Source organism: Podarcis vaucheri, assembly GCF_965113315.1.
Source record: "Podarcis vaucheri genome assembly, chromosome: 12".
Classification (NCBI taxonomy): domain Eukaryota; kingdom Metazoa; phylum Chordata; class Lepidosauria; order Squamata; family Lacertidae; genus Podarcis; species Podarcis vaucheri.
Window position 1 is genome coordinate 5,112,848 of NC_138750.1, and position 24,976 is coordinate 5,137,823.

The 24,976-nt window shown below is 43.8% G+C and overlaps 1 protein-coding gene and 1 long non-coding RNA gene across 9 annotated transcripts in view; one reads left to right on the forward strand and one right to left on the reverse strand.

Annotated features, from left to right (window-relative positions):
• TPK1 (thiamin pyrophosphokinase 1) overlaps positions 1-24,976 on the forward strand; it is a 240,775-nt gene that overhangs the window by 198,380 nt on the left and 17,419 nt on the right. Inside the window, exon 9 of one of the 6 annotated variants that reach the window (XM_082192915.1) lies at positions 10,261-10,345. The exons of the other annotated variants lie outside the window; for them this stretch is intronic. Coding sequence (XP_082049041.1) covers positions 10,261-10,340 — 80 coding nt within the window. The 3' untranslated portion in view covers positions 10,341-10,345. The remainder of the gene's footprint in view (positions 1-10,260; positions 10,346-24,976) is intronic. 6 annotated transcript variants of the gene reach the window in all.
• Positions 9,171-18,598, reverse strand: LOC309515265. Of its 3 annotated transcripts, none has more exons than XR_014212375.1 (3): positions 18,318-18,598; positions 16,995-17,155; positions 9,171-9,493 (listed from the first exon to the last, which is right to left on the reverse strand). It is a non-coding gene; the product is annotated as an uncharacterized lncRNA (long non-coding RNA). The 3 variants fall into 3 exon arrangements; XR_014212376.1 differs by having other exon boundaries at positions 17,961-18,598; XR_014212377.1 differs by lacking the exon at positions 18,318-18,598 and adding an exon at positions 17,551-17,913.

Genomic DNA, 24,976 nt, shown 5'->3' on the forward strand with positions numbered 1-24,976 from the left:
GGAAAAAATAAGGTATTCATTGTATTCATGCAGAGGTACGTTGTCAAAAAATGCCATTCACGCATTATTTATCAAAAGGTTTTTCCACATCTTGATTATGCCCTTATTATCACATTGTAGTTCCTAATCAAACGCTGTTTTCTGAATGTGAGTGAGTCAGTTGTCCTTTTATTCCATAGTTAACAGCTCTGAAATTTGCTAGCAATTACCTTCAAATTAAAAACTCCTGTTTGCAAAGTATTGCTCTATTTGTAATCATCATTCTATTTCACAGCAATCATAAATTAAATTATCTGGTATTCCAGATAGACACCTCAAATTCTTACCATTCCCCCCTACATTTTCAGATAAGGTTCCGCGCGCCCCCCCCCCCTTCACAAATTTAAATCTTAGGAGTGAGTTATGCATGTTTTTGGTATAGTTTCATTGTAATGTAGGGTGGATCTACACATGGGGGGAAGCTATAAATAAGTCAGAAATTAAATCATTGTATCAAAAGAAAAATGCTTTGGAAAAACGCAAATACATTTTTTTTGCTCTCCAGTGCCATCTGGTGTTGCATGTTTATAACACTTTCAAAATGCTGTTTTTCTACTAACGTAGTTCCTTCCTCTAAAAATTATATGGAGGGAATAGATTCAGGACAGACAAAAGGATGTCATTCATTCCTTGGCCAAGAAATGTGATGTTGAGTAAGCTTAGGTGGCTTTTTAAAAAATTAGACAAATTTGTAGAGGATAAGTCTGTCAACAGCTATTAGCCATGATGTTTTCAGTGGTGCCCTTAGCATATATACCCCTCAGTACCACATACTGGACAACAGAGGAAGGTTTTCCCCTTCTTGTAAGCAGTTCCGAGAGGGAGTAGCCATGCAGTAATTGCTGCTCTCCAGCCAACAGAAAGGACCTGGCTGTCTCTTGACTCCCTCTGGTGCAGAGGAGGAAGATCTGCTGCTTTTCTCTTTGTCCCTATCTGCCTAGGTCCATACAGATGCAGCAGTAGCCTTCCACATGTGAACCCCTCCCTGAATAAAGAGTGACACAACCAGGTTCTTGTGTTTCTTATCCAGAGGCAACCACCAATCCCTCTGATCAAGCCCTCTTCCTTCTCTCCTTCTCTGTGGATTAAATGATCAGCACTGTAAGATTAGGTCTCTCTGTTACTTTTGTAGAGACCTGACATCCCCACCATGGGGCCCACCAAGTCCTTCTGCCCTGCCCTTTTTTTAATCTTTATTTTAAAATGAGTGGCTGTTGGGCTAGGTAGGGGGGTCTGCTTATTTTGTTCATGTTTCAGTTAGTTTGGGGTGTATGTTGTTGAAGGAGCAGGGCTGAGCACCAGTTTTTCTTTGCCAGAGTTAAGTGTGAAACAGGACATCAAAGAACATCATATGGTGCAAGGCTATACATGCGTGGCAGTGTTACTTTAAATTCAATACTTAGCCCAATAAGTCCTGCCATAAAGTGTCATGTGTTGTTGGAGGAGTTATGTTGCATCGTATGAGTTAGAAAGCCAAACCACTTCTCTCCAAAGTTGTTGGCCAAACCTTTTTCACCTTGTCCCATATGTTTTTCTGAAATAGTCAAGGCCCCATGACCACCCCATTCCCTAAGGATTAAATAACTAGACTGCACTGTGTACTGGCTTTATGGGATCACAACTTTATTGGTTACAGATGTGAAACTTCTGCCAATGGCATTGGGACAAGTAGCTGCATAAAACACTCCAGCCCATCTGCTGGCAGTGACATTAAGGGCAAAGGGAAACCAGGGAAACCAGAAGGGACGCTCTATGACCCACATCAAATCTGGGCATCCCCTAAGTGGTTCCCATTGGATGAGTATGGCCCTGGCCCCCATCTGGACATCGGACAGGAGACACTCTTCTTGGATCCTTTTAACAGGATACCCTTACCCATGGAGGGGCAGGCAGGGGCTACAACCTCTCCTCCAATCAATATCTAAGTTTACCCAATGCCTATCCGCCTTTCAAAGGTGTGAGAATTGCTATGAGGTGGGTGAAAGCCACCTGGCTGGTGCCAATTTGCCAGGTGTAAAAATTCCTGCCCAGCCCTGAAATATGGCGGCGTTGCAAACCGTCCACGAAAGCCCTAAGCTAAGGGAGGGAGGGTGGGAGAACCAGTGTGGCGAAAAGAGGCTGAGTGGCCAGGCAGGCCTGGAATTTATCCTGGCCCTGGGCATGGGACCCAGCTCTGCCATTGGACAGTTGGCCCTGCGCCCAGGGGAACTCCCTCAAAGTCCTGCCGCCATTGGCCAATTTGGTGGCAGGCAGACAATCTGTCCTGCCCATGGCCCACCTGCAAAACCACCCACCAAAGAAGGCAAAGAGACTAGCCAAAGATTTCTCATACCTTCTGGTTAGGGAAAGGCTGCTCCTAGTTTTCTACTGCTGACTCACTTACTGTCTTGCTGCAACTGTACAGAAAATTAGCATGCCCATCACAAGATAAATTTGCCAATTGTTTGGTCTAGTCTAATAAGGTAGTTCTTGGGTTTGCTTTTCCATGTAAAACGGCCATGTAGAAAATAGTTCTGCCTTCCATTTTCTTTATATGCATGGCTACATTACAATCAGACTTCTCAACTTCTCCAAAGAATGGCCAAAAACTGCTTTTGTGTAGTGACTTCCAAGTTTGTGTTCATCAAAAGGCCTCTCTCTCTCTCTCTCTCTCTCTCTCTCTCTCTGTCTCATGGATGTTGTCATGGATGCTTGATCTGAGATGCCTGCATTGCAGGGGGCTGGACTAGATGACCCTTGGGGTTCCTTGCAATTCTACAATCCTATGATTTTATTATTCTTTCTCTTTCATTTTATTTTAGAAAAATTCTGTGCAACACCACTACATGCCTGGTATTAAAGGTAAAGGTACCCCTGCCCGAACGGGCCAGTCTTGACAGACTGTGGGGTTTGTGCGCCCATCTCACATTTATTGGCCGGGGGCCAGCGCTGTCCGGGGACACTTCCGGGTCACGTGGCCAGCGTGACATCGCTGCTCTGGCGAGCCAGAGCCGCACACGGAACGCCGTTTACCTTCCCGCTGGTAAGCGGTACCTATTTATCTACTTGCACCCGGGGGTGCTTTCGAACTGCTAGGTGGGCAGGCGCTGGGACCGAGCAGCGGGAGCGCACCCCGCCGCGGGGATTCGAACTGCCGACCTTTCGATCGGCAAGCCCTAGGCGCTGAGGCTTTAACCCACAGCGCCACCCGCGTCCCGTACATGCCTGGTATTAACAATAGGCAATTAGTGATGAAATTACTGGTAGCTTTCCATTGTTGTTTTCGGAAGCTTAATAATGTGAAATGATCTGTGATTCTGAGTGAGCATTCTTTACATATTGTGTTAGATGCTCTATTTAGATTAGTTTTCACTGCCTATAAGACTTCTGGGGGAAGAAAATCCCATAGTTTGACATACACTGCCATCTACAGAAAAAGCTGTGCAGGCCGTATAGTATGTCTGCTACTTTTACTACACTACAAGTGACATCTGTGGTCACAGTGTGTGATGAACCTGCACAGTCAGAACATTTATCAGCTGCATCGTCATGGTCAATAAATGCTAAATTAGAATCTATAAAGTGTGTTTGTCAGTGTACCCATGCACACTGTGGAGCTATTTCTATACTGTTGGGAACCAGAATGAAAATCATTAATTGTTTCAGTGCACCCCGAGGCCTGACCTTACAGCTGTAATGATGTGTTTAATTGTAAACGTATCCCCTTTATGGAGGAAGGTCTGGCTATGCTGCCTGCATCGCTTAGGGCCAACATCATTCCTGAGCAGCTAGGAGCATGGTTTCATGGAGGGGGGCTTTCCATCTTGGGCGTGCTGGCAGGGGAGGGAGCGGTAGAGGGCAGGTCTGGCAGGGAACGCTTGAAGAGAAGCTTCTTTACTGCAGTGATATCCCACTTTCCTCCAGGAGCTCAAGGCAGCATCCATGGTCTCTTCGCCCATCCCCCTAATTTTCTTCTGAGTACAATCCTGTGAGGTAGTTATGCTGAGAAATAAATGACTGATCCCAGGTCACTCGGTGAGCTTCATGGCTGAGTGAAGGTTTGAACCTGGGGGGCCACAGTACTCAAACCCAGATGACCACCAGCAGTCCCAAAGCTCCATTCAGTTGGTCCACAGTGTTGGGATTTCTGGCAGCGCATCCATCACATTAAATATTCATGTTGATGTTAATTGTATTTTATTGCTTGTTTTATTTTTATGTTGTAATTATAAAAAAATGCAATATATAAGAAATCAGAGAAGCAATAAAAAGACAATTAAAATAAAAAAGCATCCAGCACAGCACATTACAATTGGTACAAAAGGCAGAAATATACCGTATTTTTCGCTCTATAACACGCACCTGACCATAACACGCACATCGTTTTTAGAGGAGGAAAACAAGGGAAAAAATATTCTGAATGAAACAGTGGACGTATCATTTTTGTGCTTCATGCTGTGGCCACAGACATGTGATCTGATGGTGAATTTGGGGTGACCCAATGCAAAAATCCTGAGAATCCCTGTGGATCCATGCTTTGTAACCACGTTTTTGCACCATTGCAGCCCCAGGCAACAGTGGGTGCGTGATTTTTTTTTGGGGGGACAGGCTGTAGCCATGGACATGCTATGTGCTCTGATGGTGAATTTTGGCTGACCCAATGCAAAGATCCTGAGGATCCATGTGGATCCATGCTTTGTAACCACGTTTTAAGTGGGGAGGGAAGGAAAAACACAGAAGGCTAAGAATGCAGGAGAGGGCTATAACGTGAGGAAAGGAAGGCAATAGTTCCCCCCCACCCACCCACACAAGCCAGCCACTGTTTAAGGATTTCATCCTTTTAAATGGAAGAAAGCATATTTGAATGCTGTGTGTCTCCAAAAACAAAAAGCAGGAAGTCAAATCAGAATTTTAAGCCGAACCTGTAATCTCTCTTCCCTTCACATACATTGTTCCCTCCGGAGCAGGGACAGGATAGAGCGACGCTCTGCTTTCCTCTCTGCTTGCCTGGAGGGGAGGGGCTTCCCCTGCTCTTTGTTCCGTTTGAGCAAACACAGCAAGGAAACAGAAGCAGGTGGGCAGTAAGACCCTGAGGCAGAATGCAGGAAAGCAACAGCTTCCTCTCTCACGGAGCTCCCTTCTCCCTGAAGCACGGTTTGATTTTTGCCTTATTTTTCGGCTCCAGGGACCACACATTCGCTGCATAACACGCACAGACATTTCCCCTTCCTTTTTAGGAGAAAAAATCTGCGTGTTATAGAGCGAAAAATACGGTAATTAAGTGGCCTGCAAAGACTCAACAATTTCCAAGTGGTCCATGGGGGGGGCAGGAGCTTGGGGGCCTCTGCTCTGACTGCTGCATCACTAAGCCACTGTCACAAATCCATGCCTTGAAAGGTCTGCGTACTTCTTCAGTGACATTTATTTTTTGCAGCTCTACAATTTAAAACCCACATTTTCTTTGTTTGGGTAAATTGCATCTGAAGAGCTTCCAAATCCCCCCCTTTTCTTTGGTTTTTATTTCCTAATCAGTGGTGTTGGGCAGTTGGGATTAACAATATATACTTTGCAGGAGCTCATTTGCATATTATCCAAATAGGCTGTGTACAGATTGAGCTGCTAGATTACTATAGAACTCTCTCACAGCTGTTCTGAATAACTGCGACAACTTTAAAGCATCAGTTATTGTTACATATAGAAGTTTGGGTATTTTCTCTATTTTTAATGCACCAGGATGTCTAAATATCTGGCCCTAGCTCCAAAGTTGGTGGGCAGCAGGGAGAACTGTAGGCAGTTTTCCAGAGACATTGATGCAGGACCCCAAGATTCTCTTGCCCTTCCCACCGCCAAGTTTCTTCAGTGGCACTGGCTAATACGAAGCTCCTGAATATAGTGCATTTTCCTTTGAAATAGACAACTTGCTGGTGAATGAAGCCCATAGGCTTCCGTCTTTGCCAGCTGACTGTCAACATTTGGTCTTTCTGCCCACACTGAGTTGCTGAGAATCATAGAATCATAGAATCATAGAATCATAGAGTTGGAAGAGACCACAAGGGCCATCGAGTCCAACCCCCTGCCAAGCAGGAAACACCATCAGAGCACTCCTGACATATGGAAAGATATTGGCAATATTGGTAGTTCCAGTTAAAATGGATTGATGATGATGAGTTGTCTTTTTGTTGCTGAGTCTGCGCTTTTGTGATATTCTTAATCAAAATTAAACCTGAAAGGGGACACAATTAAGTATGAAGTGCAGCAGTGTTTTAGGATAATTAGGTTGTGGTAATCACCAGCATTTTGATTTTTTTATTAAAGTAGTTTGGAACTACTTAAGCATGGCAGTTCCTGTAGCCTGAGATTAGATAAATGGATGCAAATGGGAATTGTAACTGATGAGTGATTGATGATGGCTCTATATGTTTGATACTGTAGACCCTTGTAAATGATTCCTTCCCCATGGAGGACAGAAACCTGTAGGCAACAAGTGGAATGTGAAGCACAATCCCTTTAACAGCATACAGGGTATGGAATGCAGCCTGGGAATATTCTCAGGGAGAATCACGATTAATTGATTAAGTCAAGGTGTTCGGCACCACATCACATCAAGATAAGTGTTCAACCCCAGAGGAGCTTGGAAATCAGGTGACTTTTGAAAATTCAGGACAGAGAGGTTATTAAACTCTGCTGAATTTAATAACCTTTATGTACTTAGTGTCTGATAGTCATCTTACCTATATATCTGGAAAATCTGCCTAGTGCAGAGAGAAGGAGAACTTAAGATTCACAGGATATATTCAGGTCATTCCACATCAAATCAACGCAAAAAACAAGGGTTTTGTCACACACCATCTCAGTTTTGGATGAAACTTGGTGTACACCCTTCCCTTATGGTTGAAAGAAACCCCCTTGAATTTTCCCCCTCTATCTCAAATGGTTTTAATTTTATAGCACTTTGAAGTTTCGTTAATCTGTGTTGTTTGTCCCTCTTGAGACCCTCCGCACAAGATACCCTTGTGTACATTTTATTTTTTTCCTCCATAACCAATGATCAGATCTCTTTGAAATTTTGCACAGAGCTCAATAAAATGACGAGGATTTCAGAAAAAATACATCAGCACTAAAAGATTGTATAAATCCCTAAAAAAATTATAAATGCACTTGTAGCCTAGTTTTTTTGGTTGAAAAACGTGTGAACATGATGTGACCAAAAGATTTGATGTTGAAAATTATTGCAAAGAGATGCTCTTTCTCAACAAAGAATGAAATTTATAGTTGAAAATTTTATGTTTTTTGGACATCATGGGGGGGAAATGGCTACTGGGTAGCCATTTTGTACAATTTTCCTACAATCCATAGCTGTAATAGGAAAAAAAATAATGAAACAAAGTTGTTCATCTTAAAAATTAAAATAATATTGGTTATTTTAGGGGGGTTTTCAAAAGTTCAGACTTGTTTTAATTTTGGAATATTTGAATTTGAAGTTATGAAAATTGGCTATCGGGAATAAAAAGAAAAGAAAAAAGAATTTACAGTCAGTAGAGCATTAAACGCTGACATGTAAGGAAATAAGACCTAGCAAGAAATATATTCCCAAAAAATTAAAAATTGAGTGTTATATACATCAAATTAGGCTTAAATTATTAAAAAAATAATTATTCATTTCAGAAATATTAAAAATATTAGACATTTTTAAAGTGAGGAGGCTTCTGTTTTACTCAGGTCCTTCCTATGCTGACTTCCTACGGGCAGCTGCTTGGCCACTGCAAAGACAGGGTGCTGGTGCAGGTGGGTTTTCTTAAGTTTTGTGTTCTGATCAAAACATATTAAAGAGGTGAGTAACAGCTTTAAAACACAATTAAAGTCTTGTTAATAAAGAACAGTAGAATATCTTAAAGCGCAAGACCCAAATGCAGTAAACCCAAATTCTGCAACATTCAAAGATCAGCATTAAACATGAATAGCCCTCCTTAATGTAAATGCTGGTGTGATGTGCTAATGTAAGGCTCCTTTGCACCCTTGGCAAGGAGATGTATTGGTGCACCTGAAGCTGGGAGAGACCAGAAACTCGGAAAGTTTGTTTTTCATCACCTTTTGTGCTCCGCCAGTGACTTCCTCCGTGGTCACTGAGTGTCAGGGACTGGACTGAAGAGGAGGAGGAGTGGTGGAGGTCGTGTCCGTCCATCCCCCCTTTTGTCTGTAGCTTCCAGGGAAGAGGAAGGCAGTCTCAAATTGCAGCAGGGCTTGGAGAAAGATGACAGCTCAGAGACTGGAGAACAGCAGACTTATGCGGTGTTAGGGGAAGGAGGAGGGGAGACAGAGCAGCCTGCCTCTGCTCACTGTTTTCCCTTCTGCCTCCTTCTTCATCCTGCAACTCTAGCCTTCTCTCTCAGTCTTTCTTCCCTCTGAGCCCTGCTGGGCACTCCCTTTAGAGCCCGGGTGTCTTGCCCGGCTGCCCAGAGCAGTGGAGGAGTGGCCCAAGGAGCGTATGGGCAGGTGGGCAGGCTCCTAGCCACTCTGGGGCAGAGAGGAGGTGCACATTTTTTGCGCCACTCTGGACCTGCACAGTGGACAGAATGTTACACATGGCCCAAAATGATCCAGATTTGATCTCTCACTGACCATTTGTGCCACATTAACATTAAAAAAATGATTCCAATTTTAAATTTACCCTTGTTTCTGTAGTGCATGAGCCAGTATTCTTGGTTTTGCTTGAATTACTCACACACCAGAGCTGACACTTGCAAGACCTGTAAGGAAACTAGCCTGCCACACTAAAATCTATGTGAGTGAAATATTCTGTTCTTTGAACTGCTTTGAGAAATCTACCTAAATTACGCAAACTGATGCTACACAGAAAAAGAAAAAGACAGGCATGCAGTGAAAATGTTGTGGACATTGGGAAAGAATTATGAAATGTGAAGATGAGAAAATAGAATCATAGAATCATAGAGTTGGAAGAGACCACAAGGGCCATTGAGTCCAACCCCCTGCCAAGCAGGAAACACCATCAGAGCACTCCTGACATATGGTTGTCAAGCCTCTGCTTAAAGATGCTTGTGAGTTTTCCCTGCCCCTTGTTGGTTATCTAATAAACCCTTTAGCAGTGAATATTAGCAAATAGTGTTCATGTATAATACAGATTGCATTCAAGCTGACTGAAAGCTTATTGGAATTTCACATTTTTATATTTGTGTATTCAAAGTAACGGTTCCATATTTGCCTAGAAAGCTTTCATGGACAGAACGTAGCTGGAAAAAAAGCACACAAATCGGGGTGAAAACAAGCTTTTGCTTCAAAATCTTTTAATATGCTACATTGCTGCAGAACAGGAACCTGAACTCTCTTTTTCACATTTTCACTGTGCCCTTGAAGATAGGAACGGGGAAGCTTGTTTTATTTGCTTTTTGGTTCCTGGTTTTGTATTTCCACAAGGTTGAGCTTTTTCACACATGCAGCAGGAAGCTCAGGTTTGCCACTGAAACAGGAAGGAAGCACTGTCAGTCTTATTTCTCTGATTATTGTACCCATATAATTTGAATGCTTGTGAATGTGTTTTCTGCATTCACACTTTGTATTTTTAGCTGTTAAACTGCTCTTCTTTAAGGTGCTACAAGACTCTTTGTTGCTGCTGAAACAAGGTGCATTGAAAAGTGTTAACTTGGCAAATCAGTATATTTCTAGTCCCATTTGCTTAGTCAAAATAAGTTCAACAGATGGCTTCTAAATTTGAAGGAGGAGGACTATTTGGGTATTTTCTAATTGATATGGTTTAGTACTGAAATTATTTTTAATTGAAACAAGGAAGGTTCTCCAGTCTCCTTATGAATACTAATTGCAAGTGTGCCGTTTTTCTGTAATACGGGCTCAGGTTTACCTGCACATTTTAACTAAAGATTGGTTTACATTCTGATTTCATGCAGTTTTCCATTTTTTGGGATAAGCACCTACAAATCAGCCTTTTAAGGTCACCTTTGCACTTTGCCCTTCCAGCTGCCCTAACAAAAAGAATGGGTTTCCCTCCCTTCTATTTGAATCCAGAGAAAGAAATACAAAGAATGGCTGGGAAATCAGAAGATGCAGTGTAGATGCCTGCACTATGAGAGAAATTTCTGTTTGTGGTTCTCCGGAATTGTCTCTGTGTTTGACTCTGTGTTCCTATTTTATACTGTCATTGTGTGAAATTGGTAGCTCATTAAGTCTGAAAGACTCATCTTACATTATATCTTCTGGCACTTCCAACAGCATCGCCTCACCCTCGATTCTGTTTCTTAGAGTCCTTGGAAAGGGTGTGGAGAGAATCTCCAGATTCCCAGCTTTCATGAAAAGAGTAAGTTCCTAGAAATTATAGAACCAATGATATGAAGCAAGGTTTGCAGATACTGTTCTCTCCCAGGCTAGATCTACACAGCTATTAAAAAAAAAAATGCTCTGAAAACAGTATGGAAAAAACGTTGTAAAATTTACAATGGAAAATTGGGTTGCTATTTCAGCTCTACAACGCCATCTGGTGTCACATTGTTATAACACATTTATAACATTGTTATTTGATTAATGTAGCTGAGTCCCTACTTTGTTGTTTGTTGTTTGAGAAACAATTGTAGGTGAGCCCAAAATCTAAAAATTCCCACCAGACTGCCATAAAGGAGCCTGGTTTTGCTTCAGTAAGTTTTTCCTGAAGAGCAAAGTTCCAGACACTATTCCACCAGTTTGTAATACCAAAACCAGAATGTGTTTTGTGCATCAAATGATAGTCTTGCTTTTTGAGGGGTAGATTTTTTTCCACCTTTGGCGGCCTGGTGTTGGTTCACCCCATCCTCTACTTGTTGTTGCTGTTGGGTGTGTTTCTCTCTTATTGACTTCTTGGGTGCTGGCATTCAAAAATACGGCATACTCCGCTTCCAGCCTGAAGTGTTACCACCCAGAGTTCTACTGCTTCACCCGTTTGGGCCACCTCTCATTAGCAGAGCTTTTCCCATATAGAGGGGGGAACTCTGCTCCCAGGAGTGTCCTCTAACTCTTGGTTAGTTGTTGCATGTTTATCTACCCATTTAATGTTATCTGCTCTTTGCATAGGCCTGGGCTCACTGCTTTGGCAAATTCAGGTGCCTTAATTTAAAAAAAAGGGAGTTAAAGTTTTGTTCCAAACATAGTAGACAATGTAACATTTTTGTGGAGAAAAACTGTTTGTTAATGAAGTGTTCTCTGTAATTAAACATCACAACTTTGCTTTATTTGTACTTAATAGGTGTAATAATGTTTGCCTATTGCTTTTTGTGGAAGCATCGGGTGTTTAATTAGTCTTTATAAACTGTGTTGAGGTCCCAGGATATGACACAGCACCACAACCAGCAACAGTTCCTGTTAGCATTTTATTAATCAGTGCTGGGTATGGGCTTTGACATTTGCATTGCTTCAGAATAGCCTTCTGTAGTTCTTTTAGAACACATCTTTTTTCCTCGCAAACTTTATTGGCTTTAATTTGTCTTCCTAGCTCTCTGAGTTTAGTTTTGCTTTCCCCCCATTAATATGATTTGCATTTCGGAAAGCTAAAAGCATTTGGCTTTTAGAATAATTTTAACGTGTGCTAAGTATCTTGTGCATTAAATGTCTCCTGGTTATGCAAGGTAAAGAAATAAACCTAAAGCATTAGAACTCTCCATCAAGTCCTGAACAGGAAGAAATAATTTCTTTCGCTTTCTTGGCTTTCTTGAAGACAAGTGTGGGGCTTAAAATACAGCATGGAATTGTATTTCTGTTAACTTTTGTGAACTGTGTTGAGGGCTGTTTGGCTGAAAAGGTGGCATAGAAATAATCTATAACATAGCATATTACATTACAATATATTCAGCATTTGCCAATTCCTCCCTTTTGATAACAATTGCAGGAGTTGAGCTGCAGTTCTTGAGATGCAGAACTGAACTTGATTTCATAATGATGAATCTTAACATCAAATGGGCTATCTTATTACAAACAAACAGAATGCAAAATGGGAAAATTAAAGGGCTCACTTCTTCTGCAAAACCAAAACCACAATACCAAAATGCCACTTCTGTCTTCAGGATTTGCATCCATCTGAGTGCCTATTGATGAGCACAGTCCACAGGACGAACTGTGGCCTTTATGCCTTGCTTGCAGTTTGATCCAACAGGGCAGTTCGTACACTCTTTCACAGCTTGCATATGAGGGCTTGTCCCTACAAATAAGGGTTCTTTGTAAACCTCATGAACTGCTGAAGAAGTTCAGTCCTCCTCTGGAGAATGGCCTCCCTGGGGGTTGGGTGCAACTTTAATATTTCATATCATTTTAATATCATTGAAGGAAGCAATGGGTTTCGCTCCTACTCCTTTTAGTTGGTTCTTATCCTGTTGCTTCCTTTATCCACTGTGCTGGAAAGCTCTGGTAGACCAGAGTTTGGTGATGCTGTGCAACGGGATTCCACCAGAGTGAGGGACTGTAGACTCCTTCTGATTGGCTGCAGGTACAGCTAGTCAGAGGGGCTGAAGTCAGCACTTAGGGAGGGAAAAAGGAAGACAGTTGAGGGTTGTGGTACGTAAGATCCACTCTGAGGAACATCTCCATCCAGAGAAGGAAGTCTCTGGGCTTAGTTTGAAGCTCTTAAGTCTTCTTAGGATTATACAGACAAGAGAAAAGCTGGGAAGCTGAACTGGAGGCAGGAGCAGAGAGGTGTGAGGGAAGACTCTACTTAGGTCTCCGTTCAGTAAGGAGGAGAGTGATCTTCTGGAAAGAGAAGAATCCCAAACCAGTTATGAGGGGTGTGGTGATCCCCTGGGTCTGCTATACTGCTAGAGGAGCCTCAGGAGTGAGAGCTATAGAAGGTTAGGAAACTGATAGAAAGTACCACCTTGTTTAAGAATGCAAGTATTAACACCTAAGCTGTACCACCCCTGCAATTAGTTTAAGGAAATGAAGAGAATATAAGCTGTACGTTTCCCATCTTGTTTAGAAGCCTATAACATCCATTGATGGGGGGGGGGTGGAGAGAAAGTTTACTGTTTCTTGAAAAAATTCTGTCTCCTGACACATCTTTTATTTCAACAATTTTGTTGTAAAATAAAAATCTTTTTCCTTTTTAACTTCCCTAAGTCTCCAAGTGCCAGAGTTTTCTTTTAAAAAGTTAAAATAACTAGTAGTAAGAGGGGGGCTGCCTCACCCACCAACATGAACTAGCAAGAGAATTTCATTCAACATTAAATGAGTCAAAATTTCTCATTGCACTTGTCCTACAATAAAGGAATGTTAGCAATGAATCCTATAGAAGGCAGGACAGATTACGTATAGACTCCATTTAGACCCATTGGTGATTCTTCTTTGGTATCTTAAAACAAGAATCTTTAAGGAACACCAGAAAGTGATAATTAATCTTCTGATGGCTGCCATAATGAGTCAACTAGAAAAAAGGAGGTAACAAGCTTTCAGTGCCTATTAAAGTATTTTAAGTATGATAAAATTCAGTAATTTTGTTAAAATGGGAAAAAGGAGGCTTGTACATTTATTGAAAAATTGAGTGGGTTAATTATATTTTGGAATATAACACAATCCAAAATATAAGCCCCTCCCGCCTACACTGAACCTGTATGTTGTCACCAACACATGCTAACACAAAACCAGATTATACAGTACCATACACCAAAACATTTCTGCAGTGTGTAATAGATCAGTGTTCCCAACCTTTTGCGACTGTGGCCCCCTTCCGACCTTCTTTCCTTCCTGTGCCCCCCACCCCATCCTACCGGTAGAAAGGTAGCTATTTAAATGTTTTGTTTGTAAATCATAGAATCATAGAGTTGGAAGAGACCACAAGGGCCATCGAGTCCAACCCCCTGCCAAGCAGGAAACACCATCAGAGCACTCCTGACATATGGTTGTCAAGCCTCTGCTTAAAGACCTCCAAAGTAGGAGACTCCACCACACTCCTTGGCTATCCCCTTATAGAGCATGTTTGTTTAGAATTTTATAATATATACAAAATACAGTTACATAAAATGGTAAGAACATGATGAAATATTGTTGAAGCGGAAAAACAGATCTGGAAGGGACCCCGGGGTCATTCTTCTAGTGCAACCCCCTCAATGTAGGAAACTCTGCTAAAGCATCCATGGCAGATGGCCATCCAACCCAGTAGCGTAGCCGGGGGCAGTGGGCGCCCCCGGTGGCAATTATCTTGGGGGCGGCACATCGGAGCCCCAGGTGAAGCACAAGTCCAGGCAAACAAGCAGGTCCCCTTTCCCAGCCCTTCCCATTGCCACCCCACCTCACACTTACCTGACCTGGGGGTCCTGGATTTCGGGCTCTATGGGTCAAAACAGGAGCCTCTGCAGTCGCCCGCTCCCCCCAGAAACAAACCAGACCTGCTCCAAGAAAATGCACCTGGAAAAAGGAGTGCTAGGCCCTGGAGGGCTGCCCCTTACCCGCTTCTGATTGGCCAAGGGGATAGCCAGCTAATCAGGATTTTTTTTAAAAAATCTCCACTTCTCACTTCCCTTTGTGGCCCCCTAGCCTCATGCTGTGATCCCCCATTTACACAATTTTCACCTGGGGCCCTCCATGCCCCCAGTTGGAAAACAAAGGGGGGAAGGGTATTCTTTATCTTCCTAATGACTGTATTGGTTACAACTGGAAAAAGAAGGGACTTAATAACTGCAGAAATGCAGTTTGTTCCTAGGCTTGCATCTCTATTTAGGTGGCCTAATGTTGTTGGTGAGCAGTTGCTTCAAGAACAGTCCTACCAGCCAATGCCTGTGCGAGAGAGAAATCATCTCCCCAAACTGGATTTAGATGATTGATGAGCTGAGCTGAGCTGGAGAGGTATTAGCTGAGGGCTGTCATTAAGAAAAGGCAATGTTCTGCTATAGCTTTTTCTGCTGTACCTGCCCCATATCCTTAGGAGCTGATCACCTGTGGAAAGTTAGATAAGTTGCCACCACCCTCACCTTCCAGGTGCCTCACAGTGCTCACAGTATCTGTATGCTGTGAATAAAAATAAACAGCAGCCATATTAATTGCTCCCGCTGATTTCTTTGTTTTCAGCAAAACCTGCTAGGTGAGAACGGCTGATTTGTGAGGGTAAAGACCATTTTTAAGAACAAGGTGTCTCTGTGTTGTGAGGTACCAGTGGATATGGACAGAACCAGCCCACCCACGATGCAAGGGGAAGCAGCCCCCTCAGGTAGTCTAAGTGCAAGAGGCAGTGCTCTGCCCCCCCTTCCACCCCCAAAAGGGAGGAGTCCCGCCGAGTTTGGCAAGAGCTGGGGTTTTGCTGCGCCCCCTGCCCCCCCCCCCCGGTGGTGCCCTGGTAATCACTGAACTCAGTGGGAGCCAGGGCACTCTTCCAAGTGCTGACATGTTTTCATACAAGGCAATATAAACAGTTACTACTGGATCACTTAAGCCAGCTGTAAAAAGGCCTGCATGTGTAGAATGGGGATTTAAGAAAATACATTCCTGCCAGCCACCACAGAATTATGATAAAACTGTTTTGCAAGGTATTAAATATCTGAAAATGTGAGGCAAAGCACAACAGCTTGGATTGCCTTCTGTTTCCTTTTCTATTTATTTAGCGTATGCACTTTGTCCTTAATTTAATAACTCTGCATTCACTTCTGTGTTTCTAACACAGTGTTGCCTTCTGCAGTTACAGAATTCCATTTTCCCTTGGCTCTGGTTTGAGCCAGTGACAAGGAACAGCAAAGAAAACCCAAACCCAAACTGAAAAGGTCCTAAATAATCTTAAAGTGAATTAAGTACTTATCTATATGGCACCATCAGGGTCCCTCTGGGTATCACCAGTGTGGGTGCCTGCTTACACCTTCTATGGTGCCCACAAAGGCCCTCAAAAGATAGCACTTCAAAAACCCATGATGCGCAAGACAGCATTTGTTCTTCATGCTTAGTTCATATTTGTACCAATTTAGCCTCTCTTACATTGAACATGAATTGATGCTTTTGAATTGTGGTGCTGGAGGAGACTCTTGAGAGTCCCATGGACTGCAAGAAGATCAAACACATCCATTCTTAAGGAAATTAGCCCTGAGTGCTCACTGGAAGGGCAGATTGTGAAGCTGAGGCTCCAAGACTTTGGCCACCTCATGCGAAGAGAAGACTCCCTGGAAAAGACCCTGATGTTAGGAAAGATGGAGGCCACAAGGAGAAGGGGACGACAGAGGACGAGATGGTGGGACAGTGTTCTCGAAGCTACAAACATGAGTCTGACCAAACTGCGGGAGGCAGTGGAAGACAGGAGTGCCTGGCGTGCTCTGGTCCAGGGGGTCACGAAGAGTCGGACACGACTAAATGACTAAACATAGTATTTTAATATTCTTTTGGAAGCCGCCCAGAGTGGCTGGGGAAACCCAGCCAGATGGGCGGGGTATAAATAATAAATTATTATTATTATTGTTGTTGTTGTTGTTGTTATTGTTATTATTATTATTATTATTATAAACTACAACAAGAACAACATTGAACATGTCTAAATATCATTGGATGCCAGGATTAGACACCCATTTGGCCTTCTGTTCTGAACAAAGGAGAACTACAGAGATCTCTCTGGGAGCAAATGCGGCAGTAGCTGATGTTGGTAACTTTTCTGCCCCCTGGTGGCGTGGCCGAGGGAGGAGCATACCCACATCATTTTGTGGTCCTGTTTCTTTTTCGTTTCTTTTGGACATGGCTGCCATTTTGTGTTTTGCCACAGCAGCCAGTTTGTGACCGGTGCCCATGACACTGGCAGATGTGACCACTTGCCCATGTAAGAAAAATAAACAGGTCCATGTCCTAAATAGAGTGCAGTCAAAAATAGACAGTGGGGAAAACAAACGCGAAAGGGGGAGAATGGGAGGGATGACTATGGAGCTCAAAGGGAGAGAAAGAAAAGTTGGCACTGCATCCCTGTTCAAGGAGAGAATTCCATAAATAGGGAAGAAAAAGAGAATTCACTTTGTGAATTTGGAATTTACCAGATGGAGGGGAACGCCATTCCTGATAGGGATGACTCCCCCTACTGGAGACAGGAAGGGTCTTCAACTTGCAACGTCCTCCCAGAGAAGAGGAGTCATCCTGTTTTTCCAGACTGACCCTGCTTGCTGCAAGGGATGGTTGGGTCTTTGTGCCTCTTTCTCTGTGTGGAGAAAAATGCTTGCTTGAGTGCTTGTTTTATGTGGATTTTCCCTTTGTCTAGTCCTCTCCTTCATCCTGTTTGCTAGATCCCCTTTCTGAGTGAGTTTTTTCCACTGTGTTTTCCTGTTGGCTGCCCCCCCCCCAGCTTCTTCATTTCTATTTCAATCTCTTCGTGTTTCTCCCCCCCCCCATCCCCACTCTGTTGTCTGGGGAAGGGAAGAGTATAGGGGGCAGCTGGATTCTGACCCGATTGTCAGTCAGGCACAGGAGGAATTGTCTAGAGGCGACAGGGCCAGGAGCTTGTCTTTCCCGCCCCAAACGGAACACCATTTTGTTTCAACAACTCAGCATTTCTTCAGGAGGCCCCAACAGCTCCTAGAGATGTGATTGCTACACCTGTTGGTCTAGTGACTTTCACACTCTCTGTGCCCTCTGCCTGCCTCGAGTGGCTGAATTGTTGCTGCACCTTCAGGTCCCAGCACAAATTGGGAGTTTGAGCAACAACTGCAAGTGTGTTCAGTTGCATTCATTTCCTATGCACAGAATGACTTTGCCTCAGCCTCTCTCCTCACGATGTTGGCACAATTGAGGAGGCCTAGACATTTTGAGATCCCAGGCAAGCAGCCTTCGGTGATTCTCCAGGTTCTTTGACAGAACAGGCAGGGATGAGTATGGAAGGCACCCCGCCCCCCCCCGCCCCCAGTTCTGAGGCCTTCCTTAGTTCAACGAATTTCCCCAGACTGCTTTCTTGGATGAAGTGGTTTATTTCCACAGAGATTAATTATTCCCTCTGCAGGTTCTTGCACCTGGACCAGCTTGCTTCATCACCATAACAGTAAATGCAAGTACAAGCAGTCCACACGCAGCCACAGGGCAAAAAGGGGCTATTCACCACACAAAGCCCCCCTCCTGCCCCTCGCATCCAAGGTCCCAGGAGTCCTTTCTGGTTGACCCTCCCTTGCCACCAGAACAGGCTAAGACATCTGTTCCTCAGGCAGTAGTTCAACAGGAGACGTCGCTTCTGCTCCCCGGGTCTCAGGGTGCCACTGCAGCCCAGGGGGTGGCCTCTGGGGAACTGCCTGAATTGGGGTCCTCCCAGCCCAACCCAGACATGAAAGAGAGGGAGCTCTCAGAAGAGGAAGTGACTGAGGTTAAGAACCAACCTGGGGTGTTCTCTGCTGAGGTTTTTATGCCTTTCTTTAAAAGGCTTGTCAGGTGCTGCAATTGCCAGAGGAAGAGACAGCCCCCCCCCCCCCGAATCCCCTGCGGGGCCCTTGGAAGCAACCAAAGCTCTTCCTGCCACAGCAGCTAAGCCTGTCTCTGTTCCCTTCCCCAAGGCCTTTGAGAAACCTTGGGATGCGGAATGAGGAACCCCACATAGAGCTTAGGCTCCTTGCAAATGGGGAAAGAAACATTCTATTGTATCTTTCCAGATAAGTTTATGAATCACCTCAGAGGTCCAGTGATTATCCACCATGGTGGTCCTGGCTTCATCCTTGGTACTCCCTTCAGAAGGCAAAGGGGTCCCAGGTATCCATGTGAAAAACGAGTGGAAGCGTCCCCGAGGCCTGCGTTCGAGGCCAATGCTTTTGCCTTTCAGGCTTCCACCACCTTCTCTGTATTTATGTGTTTAAAGCAGTGAGCTGTAGAGCTGAGATCACATGTAGACATTCCCAAGTTTATTAAGGATCCCTTGAAAAAGATGACCTATGCTTCAGCATTGGCTGCAGACCCTTCCATGGACGCTCTGCAATTAATGCATGGTCCTTAGCTACTTCCACAGTGGCCTACAAGACAATCTGGTTATGACAGTGGGGTGTTGACACTGCGTCACAATCCTTTATGATCTCATTACCTTTTCAGGGTCAGAACCCTTTGGGGAATCTCTGGATCCTCACCTGGTGGATACTAGGGATAAGAAGAAGGCCCTATCTTCCACCAACAAGCCTAAGGAAAAGTCATGCCAGACTCAGTTTTTTCATACTCCCCAACAATTTTCCAAGTCTTGTCCACAAGACATCTTCATCCCTTCTCCTTGCTTAAGGCTTCAAGAGAAAAATCAGATATTCCTACTGGCGATACATCATTTGTTGAAAATAGGGACAATCGAACCAGCAGGTCACTCTCAGAGCAAGTCAGGGGTTTATTCAGTCTTCTTTCTGGTGCCATATTATAAAATATATCAAGAATACAGATAGATCAGATGACTGAAAATTAAACAGCTACAAAGCTACAAAGGACCTGAGAGTCAAGCTGAATCTCTGCTTGAAGAATGTTCCTTCTAGTTGAGGTCAGTTGGGCCTCTGTGAAACAGGGGGAGGGTTGATCTCAGTGACCAGGCTGGGCCATAAGGGGTCAGGCAGCCCTAAGGTATCCTGGACCCAAGTTATTCAGGACTTGGTAGCATCTAAGCAGCTGGTGCAGATGTTTTTGCAGAGGTGTCCTGTGCTGTTGGCAGTCTGCCCCCATCCCTGACAAGTTGTTTCCTTGGTTGGAAAATGTTAAGGGAGAGTTGTATTTTGTTTTGTTTTGAATGTAGGGGATCATTCAGAAATGCAGTTCATCACCTGCTGTCTGAGATGGCAGAGCCCAGCCGCTGCTGCATTGCACAGCTCTTCCAACCGCACATTTCAATTCCACGTCTGATGTGGCCGGTGCACCACCTGAACTGGCCTAATCTCTGTGAGCAACCTGCTTTATTATGTTTACAAACATGATTGTAATGTAATTAAAGATTAAATTACAGATTGTTTTAGAAAGTTTTTCATTAATTTGTGCAATTCTGGAGACTGAGCAAACCAAAATAAAACATGCCATGGACATTTCCCATGTAGCAAAGAGAAAGCAGTCCACAACTGGCTTTTTTTTATTTAAAACAATTGTCTGGAAATCAGTGCAATCAATTATGGATGTTTAATATAATTTCAAAGGTCATTTCTGCAAAAGCCAAGATAATGCTGCCTTTAACTGCTGCTGTGATTTGCTAGAGAAGGACAATTAACAGTCCGTGCTTAATAGCAGGCCTGTTTGGACTCCCCTCTGTTCAGAAATCAGTGTTGTGTGCTGATTAAAAAGCTTAAATCCACTCCTGGATTCCAAAGAAAATGGACAGGAACCGGGGGAGGGGGGATGGTAAAAAGTTGAGTAACTAATACTGTATTTAAAATGGAAATGAGCTTCCCTTGCTTATTTCCCTGCTTTCTCTTCTTCCTTTCCTCCTTTTAAATGTTTGTCCTTCTCCATCTTGTGGGATGTACCGTATTTTTCGCCCTATAGGACACACTTTTTCCCCTCCAAAAATGAAGGGGAAATCTGTGTGCGTCCTATGGGGCGAATGCAGGCTTTCGCTGAAGCTTGGAGAGCGAGGGGGGTTGGTGTGCACCGACCCCTCTCGCTCTCCAGTAAGCTATCATCAAGCCTGGGGAGCCCGCAGGAGTTCCCACAGAGCTCCCTAGGCTGCGGATAGCAGCCTGCTGCCTGGAGCGCAGGGTGCACTTCAGCAGAGCGCCCCGCACTTCGGGCAGACATCCGCAGCCCAGGGAGCCTTGCGGGAGTTCCTGCAGGGCTCTGCTGCAGCCGCGGCTGGGGGGGGATAATTTTTTTTTCTTTATTCCCCCCCAAAAAAACCTATGGGCCGGTGCATCCTATAGGGCGAAAAATACGGTAATTGCATGTGGTTTGTTTGTGTTATTCAGTAAATCCATAAAGAACATTTAGATAGAGGAAACAAATAACCTGGATGCATGCAGAGTGTGCCACCAAAAGAGTTTGTGCTCCCCCTGCCCCCCTGTATGAAATAATTAAGCAACTTCTGTATGGCAGACCCACAGTGGCATGTGACCCTCCAAGCAGATTATAGCCCCCTAGGTGTAACTTGTATCAAATAATAATAATAATAATAATAATAATAATAATAATAATAATAATAATATCTTTATTGTCATTGCAAGCAGCAGTTTCTGCGGAAGATGGTTTTTCCTTAGTATTCTCAAAAAGTACATTCCAAATGCTTGGACAATCATGCTGTCTACTACTGGAGCCTGTCTTCGCATGCAGGGAAGTCCCTCACTCACTGAGGGTTTGAGACCCATCAGCTGCCCTCACCTGGTTCAGCCAGCCATTCAAAGCTGTTCTTAGGGTGTGGCTGCTGTTGAATTCTGACAGCATCTAGAGGTACTACCCCCTCCCCAAACACCCCATACAGTAGAGGGAAGTGAGGGGCAGATGGGGCTTGTCAACCTGGGAAGGTAGCCCATCTTGGAGAAGAAATACTCTGATCCTAAACCTTCACTGTAAACCCTGTGCTAATCCACAGTGGAGTCCCTCAGATGGTTGGATGGCACCTTGTATGCCTCCTTTCCGCAACTCCTGCAGCCAAGCTGCTGCCAAAAGTCTTGCTCTGCTTTCCAAGGCCGAGGGGTGGTGGTCTTGACATCTGGGCAGTCTAGGACCTCCATATACACGATTCCGGCTTGTGGCCTGGTGAGGGCACTTCAGTGCTTTGAAGTCACCCCTCCATTGTCTTTTTTTTTAATAAATTTTTATTAAGATTTTCTCATTTTTTTAAGACAAACACACAAAACATAAACATACATGTCAACATTACACACAAAAAACACATATAATTTTAAAACCTTATTTTCTTAACCACTTTCCCGGACTTCCCCCACCTCCCCTTCTTGCATCCCCATTCCAAAGTTTAGCCCAGCAAGTTCTTTATACCCCAATTAAACCCTTGTTAATATTTTACTTAATTTGTCTTAATTAGCCAATTTCAAACTTCTAAGTTTCATTTTAATACTCAAACCCCTTTTTCTAAGGTCGATCCACCTTCCCTTTCACGAAATTCCCAATTAATAAAATAATTACGAAAAATCTTAACAAGTAAAAAACATATAATTATAACCCTTTAGATTCTAAAGCTCTTCCCCCCCCTTCCCCCGGTTTCGATCCCCAAAGATTGTCCTTCAATCTATCAGTTCTCAGCCTGGATCTATCACGTCCGAGGCCCTTAAATCTCTCTCAGTCTCTTTCAGCCGGTTTTGTTGACAGTCCTTTATGTTGAACATCAGATCTCGGAGCATCTTTGACCCAATAGGGTCTGTATTTTTTCCAACCAGTCCTCCATATTTAAGGAAAGAGTCCGGATCCTGCTTCTTGTTCTTTCTCAACCCAAGTTCCCCAAATGTCCCAAACTTTCCAGTCTTCACCTTGATCAAATTTGTAATCCATAGGTCTTCCGGACTCCCCATAGGGAAAAATCCCCAATCTTCACTCTCCATTTCAAGCCAAATTTCTGACTTCCAAATTTTATCTTCTTTGTGTGCTAACTTAACAGGCCTCTGGTTGTTCTTTTTCAGTTGCATCATTTCTGCTCCTCCTTCACATTCCTCCGAAACAGCACATATATCTTGCTTCCCAGCTGTAGATTCTTCTTGAGTCGAGTCCACTACTTCAGCAGATGTGTTTATTTTGGAGCTCAAGGATATGAGATTCATAGACATAACATCACTCTGCTCTTGCAGTTTTCCCAGGAACTCAAACACTCTGTCCAACTCTGCTTGTAATTTTCCATCTGCAGCCATTGTAATGTCCCAAGTCCCCTCTAGAGGGATTTTGGTTACTAAGTGTTCTTTCTCCAACAATCAGGTTATTTTGTTGTTATTGCCTCTCTAATTTTAAAAGCTTACAGTCCAATATAACAAAAGTAACCGACACAAGTAGCAAAAACAGAAATTCCTGACTTTGACAGCTCAGTTGACAGCTGTCAAACTCTGTAGATATCTTCACAGGCTCCCTCACGGGTCGCTCCCGGATCCGGGGGGGGTTACACTTCACTCTAACAATCAGTTCTAATCCTCCAGCAATAAACTTATCGATCCAAGTCGTGAAATTAAGAGTTTTATCCCGAAGAGAAAAAGACAGTCTCTCGATCTTAGTTTTTTAATCCTTGCTTTAAGATGTCTGCAAGGGGGGGGGGGAGGCGGACTTCCTTTTGTCACTTCCCCCGGTCGTACCGAATTCAAAGCAAATTTTTAATTCCAAATTCCGTATTACTCACGGGTTGTCACTTTTGGAGTCCGAAATCAAGGAAAGAAGTCAGTGCTCTCCAGCTATGGCTTGCGGCTTCACTACGTGGAAGAAGCGGTCTACTCACAGCACCACGCCGCTCTCCGCCACCCGCTCCGAAGCCTTGAAAAAAAAAGGCTTCTTTGCAGGTCGGAGGGGGCGCAAATGGTGCCCGCCGAGTCACCAAGTCCACAGGCATCCGCGCCTGTGGTTTCTGAGGGTCCCCGTGTCGTCGCCGCGGCAGGACCCCTCTTCCACTGAGCTGATTCCCTCCGGAGCTCGGAGGGAATCCGCCATTTGCTGTTCGCGCTAACCCGGAAGTCCACCCCTCCATTGTCTCTCAAGACAAATGGGCGTCAGCAACAGCAGGAGGGGCATCATATAAGGCAAAGGGCTATGTTTCAATTTGTTGGATCACAAATTGGTTTGTTGGTTTGCTCATTATTATTTAGATAATTTATAGATCACTTGATATTTCAAAGAAATTATCTAAGCAGTTTACAACATTCAAAAAATATCAAAAACAGAAGTCAAATCAAAAGAATACAGTAAGTAAAGGTTAAGGACCCCTGGACAGTTAAGTCCAGTCAATGGTGACTATGGGTGCAACGCTCATCTCACTTTCAGGCCAAAGGAGCCGGCATTCATCCACAGACAGCTTTCTGGGTCATGTGGCCAGCATGACTAAACTGCTTCTGGCGCAACAGAACACCGTGACGGAAACCAGAGTGCGCAGAAACGCCATAAGAAACATACATTTTAGAGCATTTTAGAGCAGACAACAATTAGATAACTCCATGTGGTGTGTGGTATAGCTAACTGTAGTTAACTAGATACAGTGGTACCTCAGGTTACATACGCTTCAGGTTACATATGCTTCAGGTTACAGACTCCGCTAAGCCAGAAATAATGCTTCAGGTTAAGAACTTTGCTTCAGGATGAGAATAGAAATCATGCTCTGGCGGTGCAGTAGCAGCAGGAGGCCCCATTAGCTAAAGTGGTGCTTCAGGTTAAGAACAGTTTCAGGTTAAGAATGGACCTCTGGAACAAATTCAGTACTTAACCCGAGGTACCACTGTATGTGAGTTCCCTCTGTCCCTTAGCAGAGATTATGAGAGAGTTACAACCTTAGTGAACATTAGGTTGTTTTTTAAATTCAACTTTTCGGTTTCTTTGACATTAAAAACAACCGGAAAGTGAATGTTAGCACTAATGATAGGTTCCACACAGTTTTTGCCTTGTAGCACCTTCATTTCTGTGCCAAAATTTCACAATTGTGAATTGGAGATGAAGCCTAGGAACGAGAGTTGTAGTCTTGCTTCTTAGCCATTGGCTTTTCAGTGAGTTTGCCAGCTGACAATTAATTACAATGTCTGATGCTGGGAACTGGCTAAGGACCAAAACCTCTCATTGTACATCAACCACCAACGGAGATTTTCAGACAGAAACAAAGTTTTGCCGCTGCTATAGCTGTGAGCTGATATTCTTTTTCCTGCCTTTCTTTCCTTTTTTCAGTAGCATTCTTTTCTCACAGTCTAAACAGCATTAATGCCTGACAACAGGACATCTGAAATGATAGAAATGCATTGTGCTTGAGTTTATATGAACATTCTATCTGTGGAGGAAGCTACACAATGCGCCACTCGCACAAGCAGGCACTAAACATGACTGCATGAACTGCCCTGTGGATTCTCCCATGTTGCGCATTGCCCAGGTGAACCCCAGAGCAGCATGGCCCAAGTTCAGCGAGCAC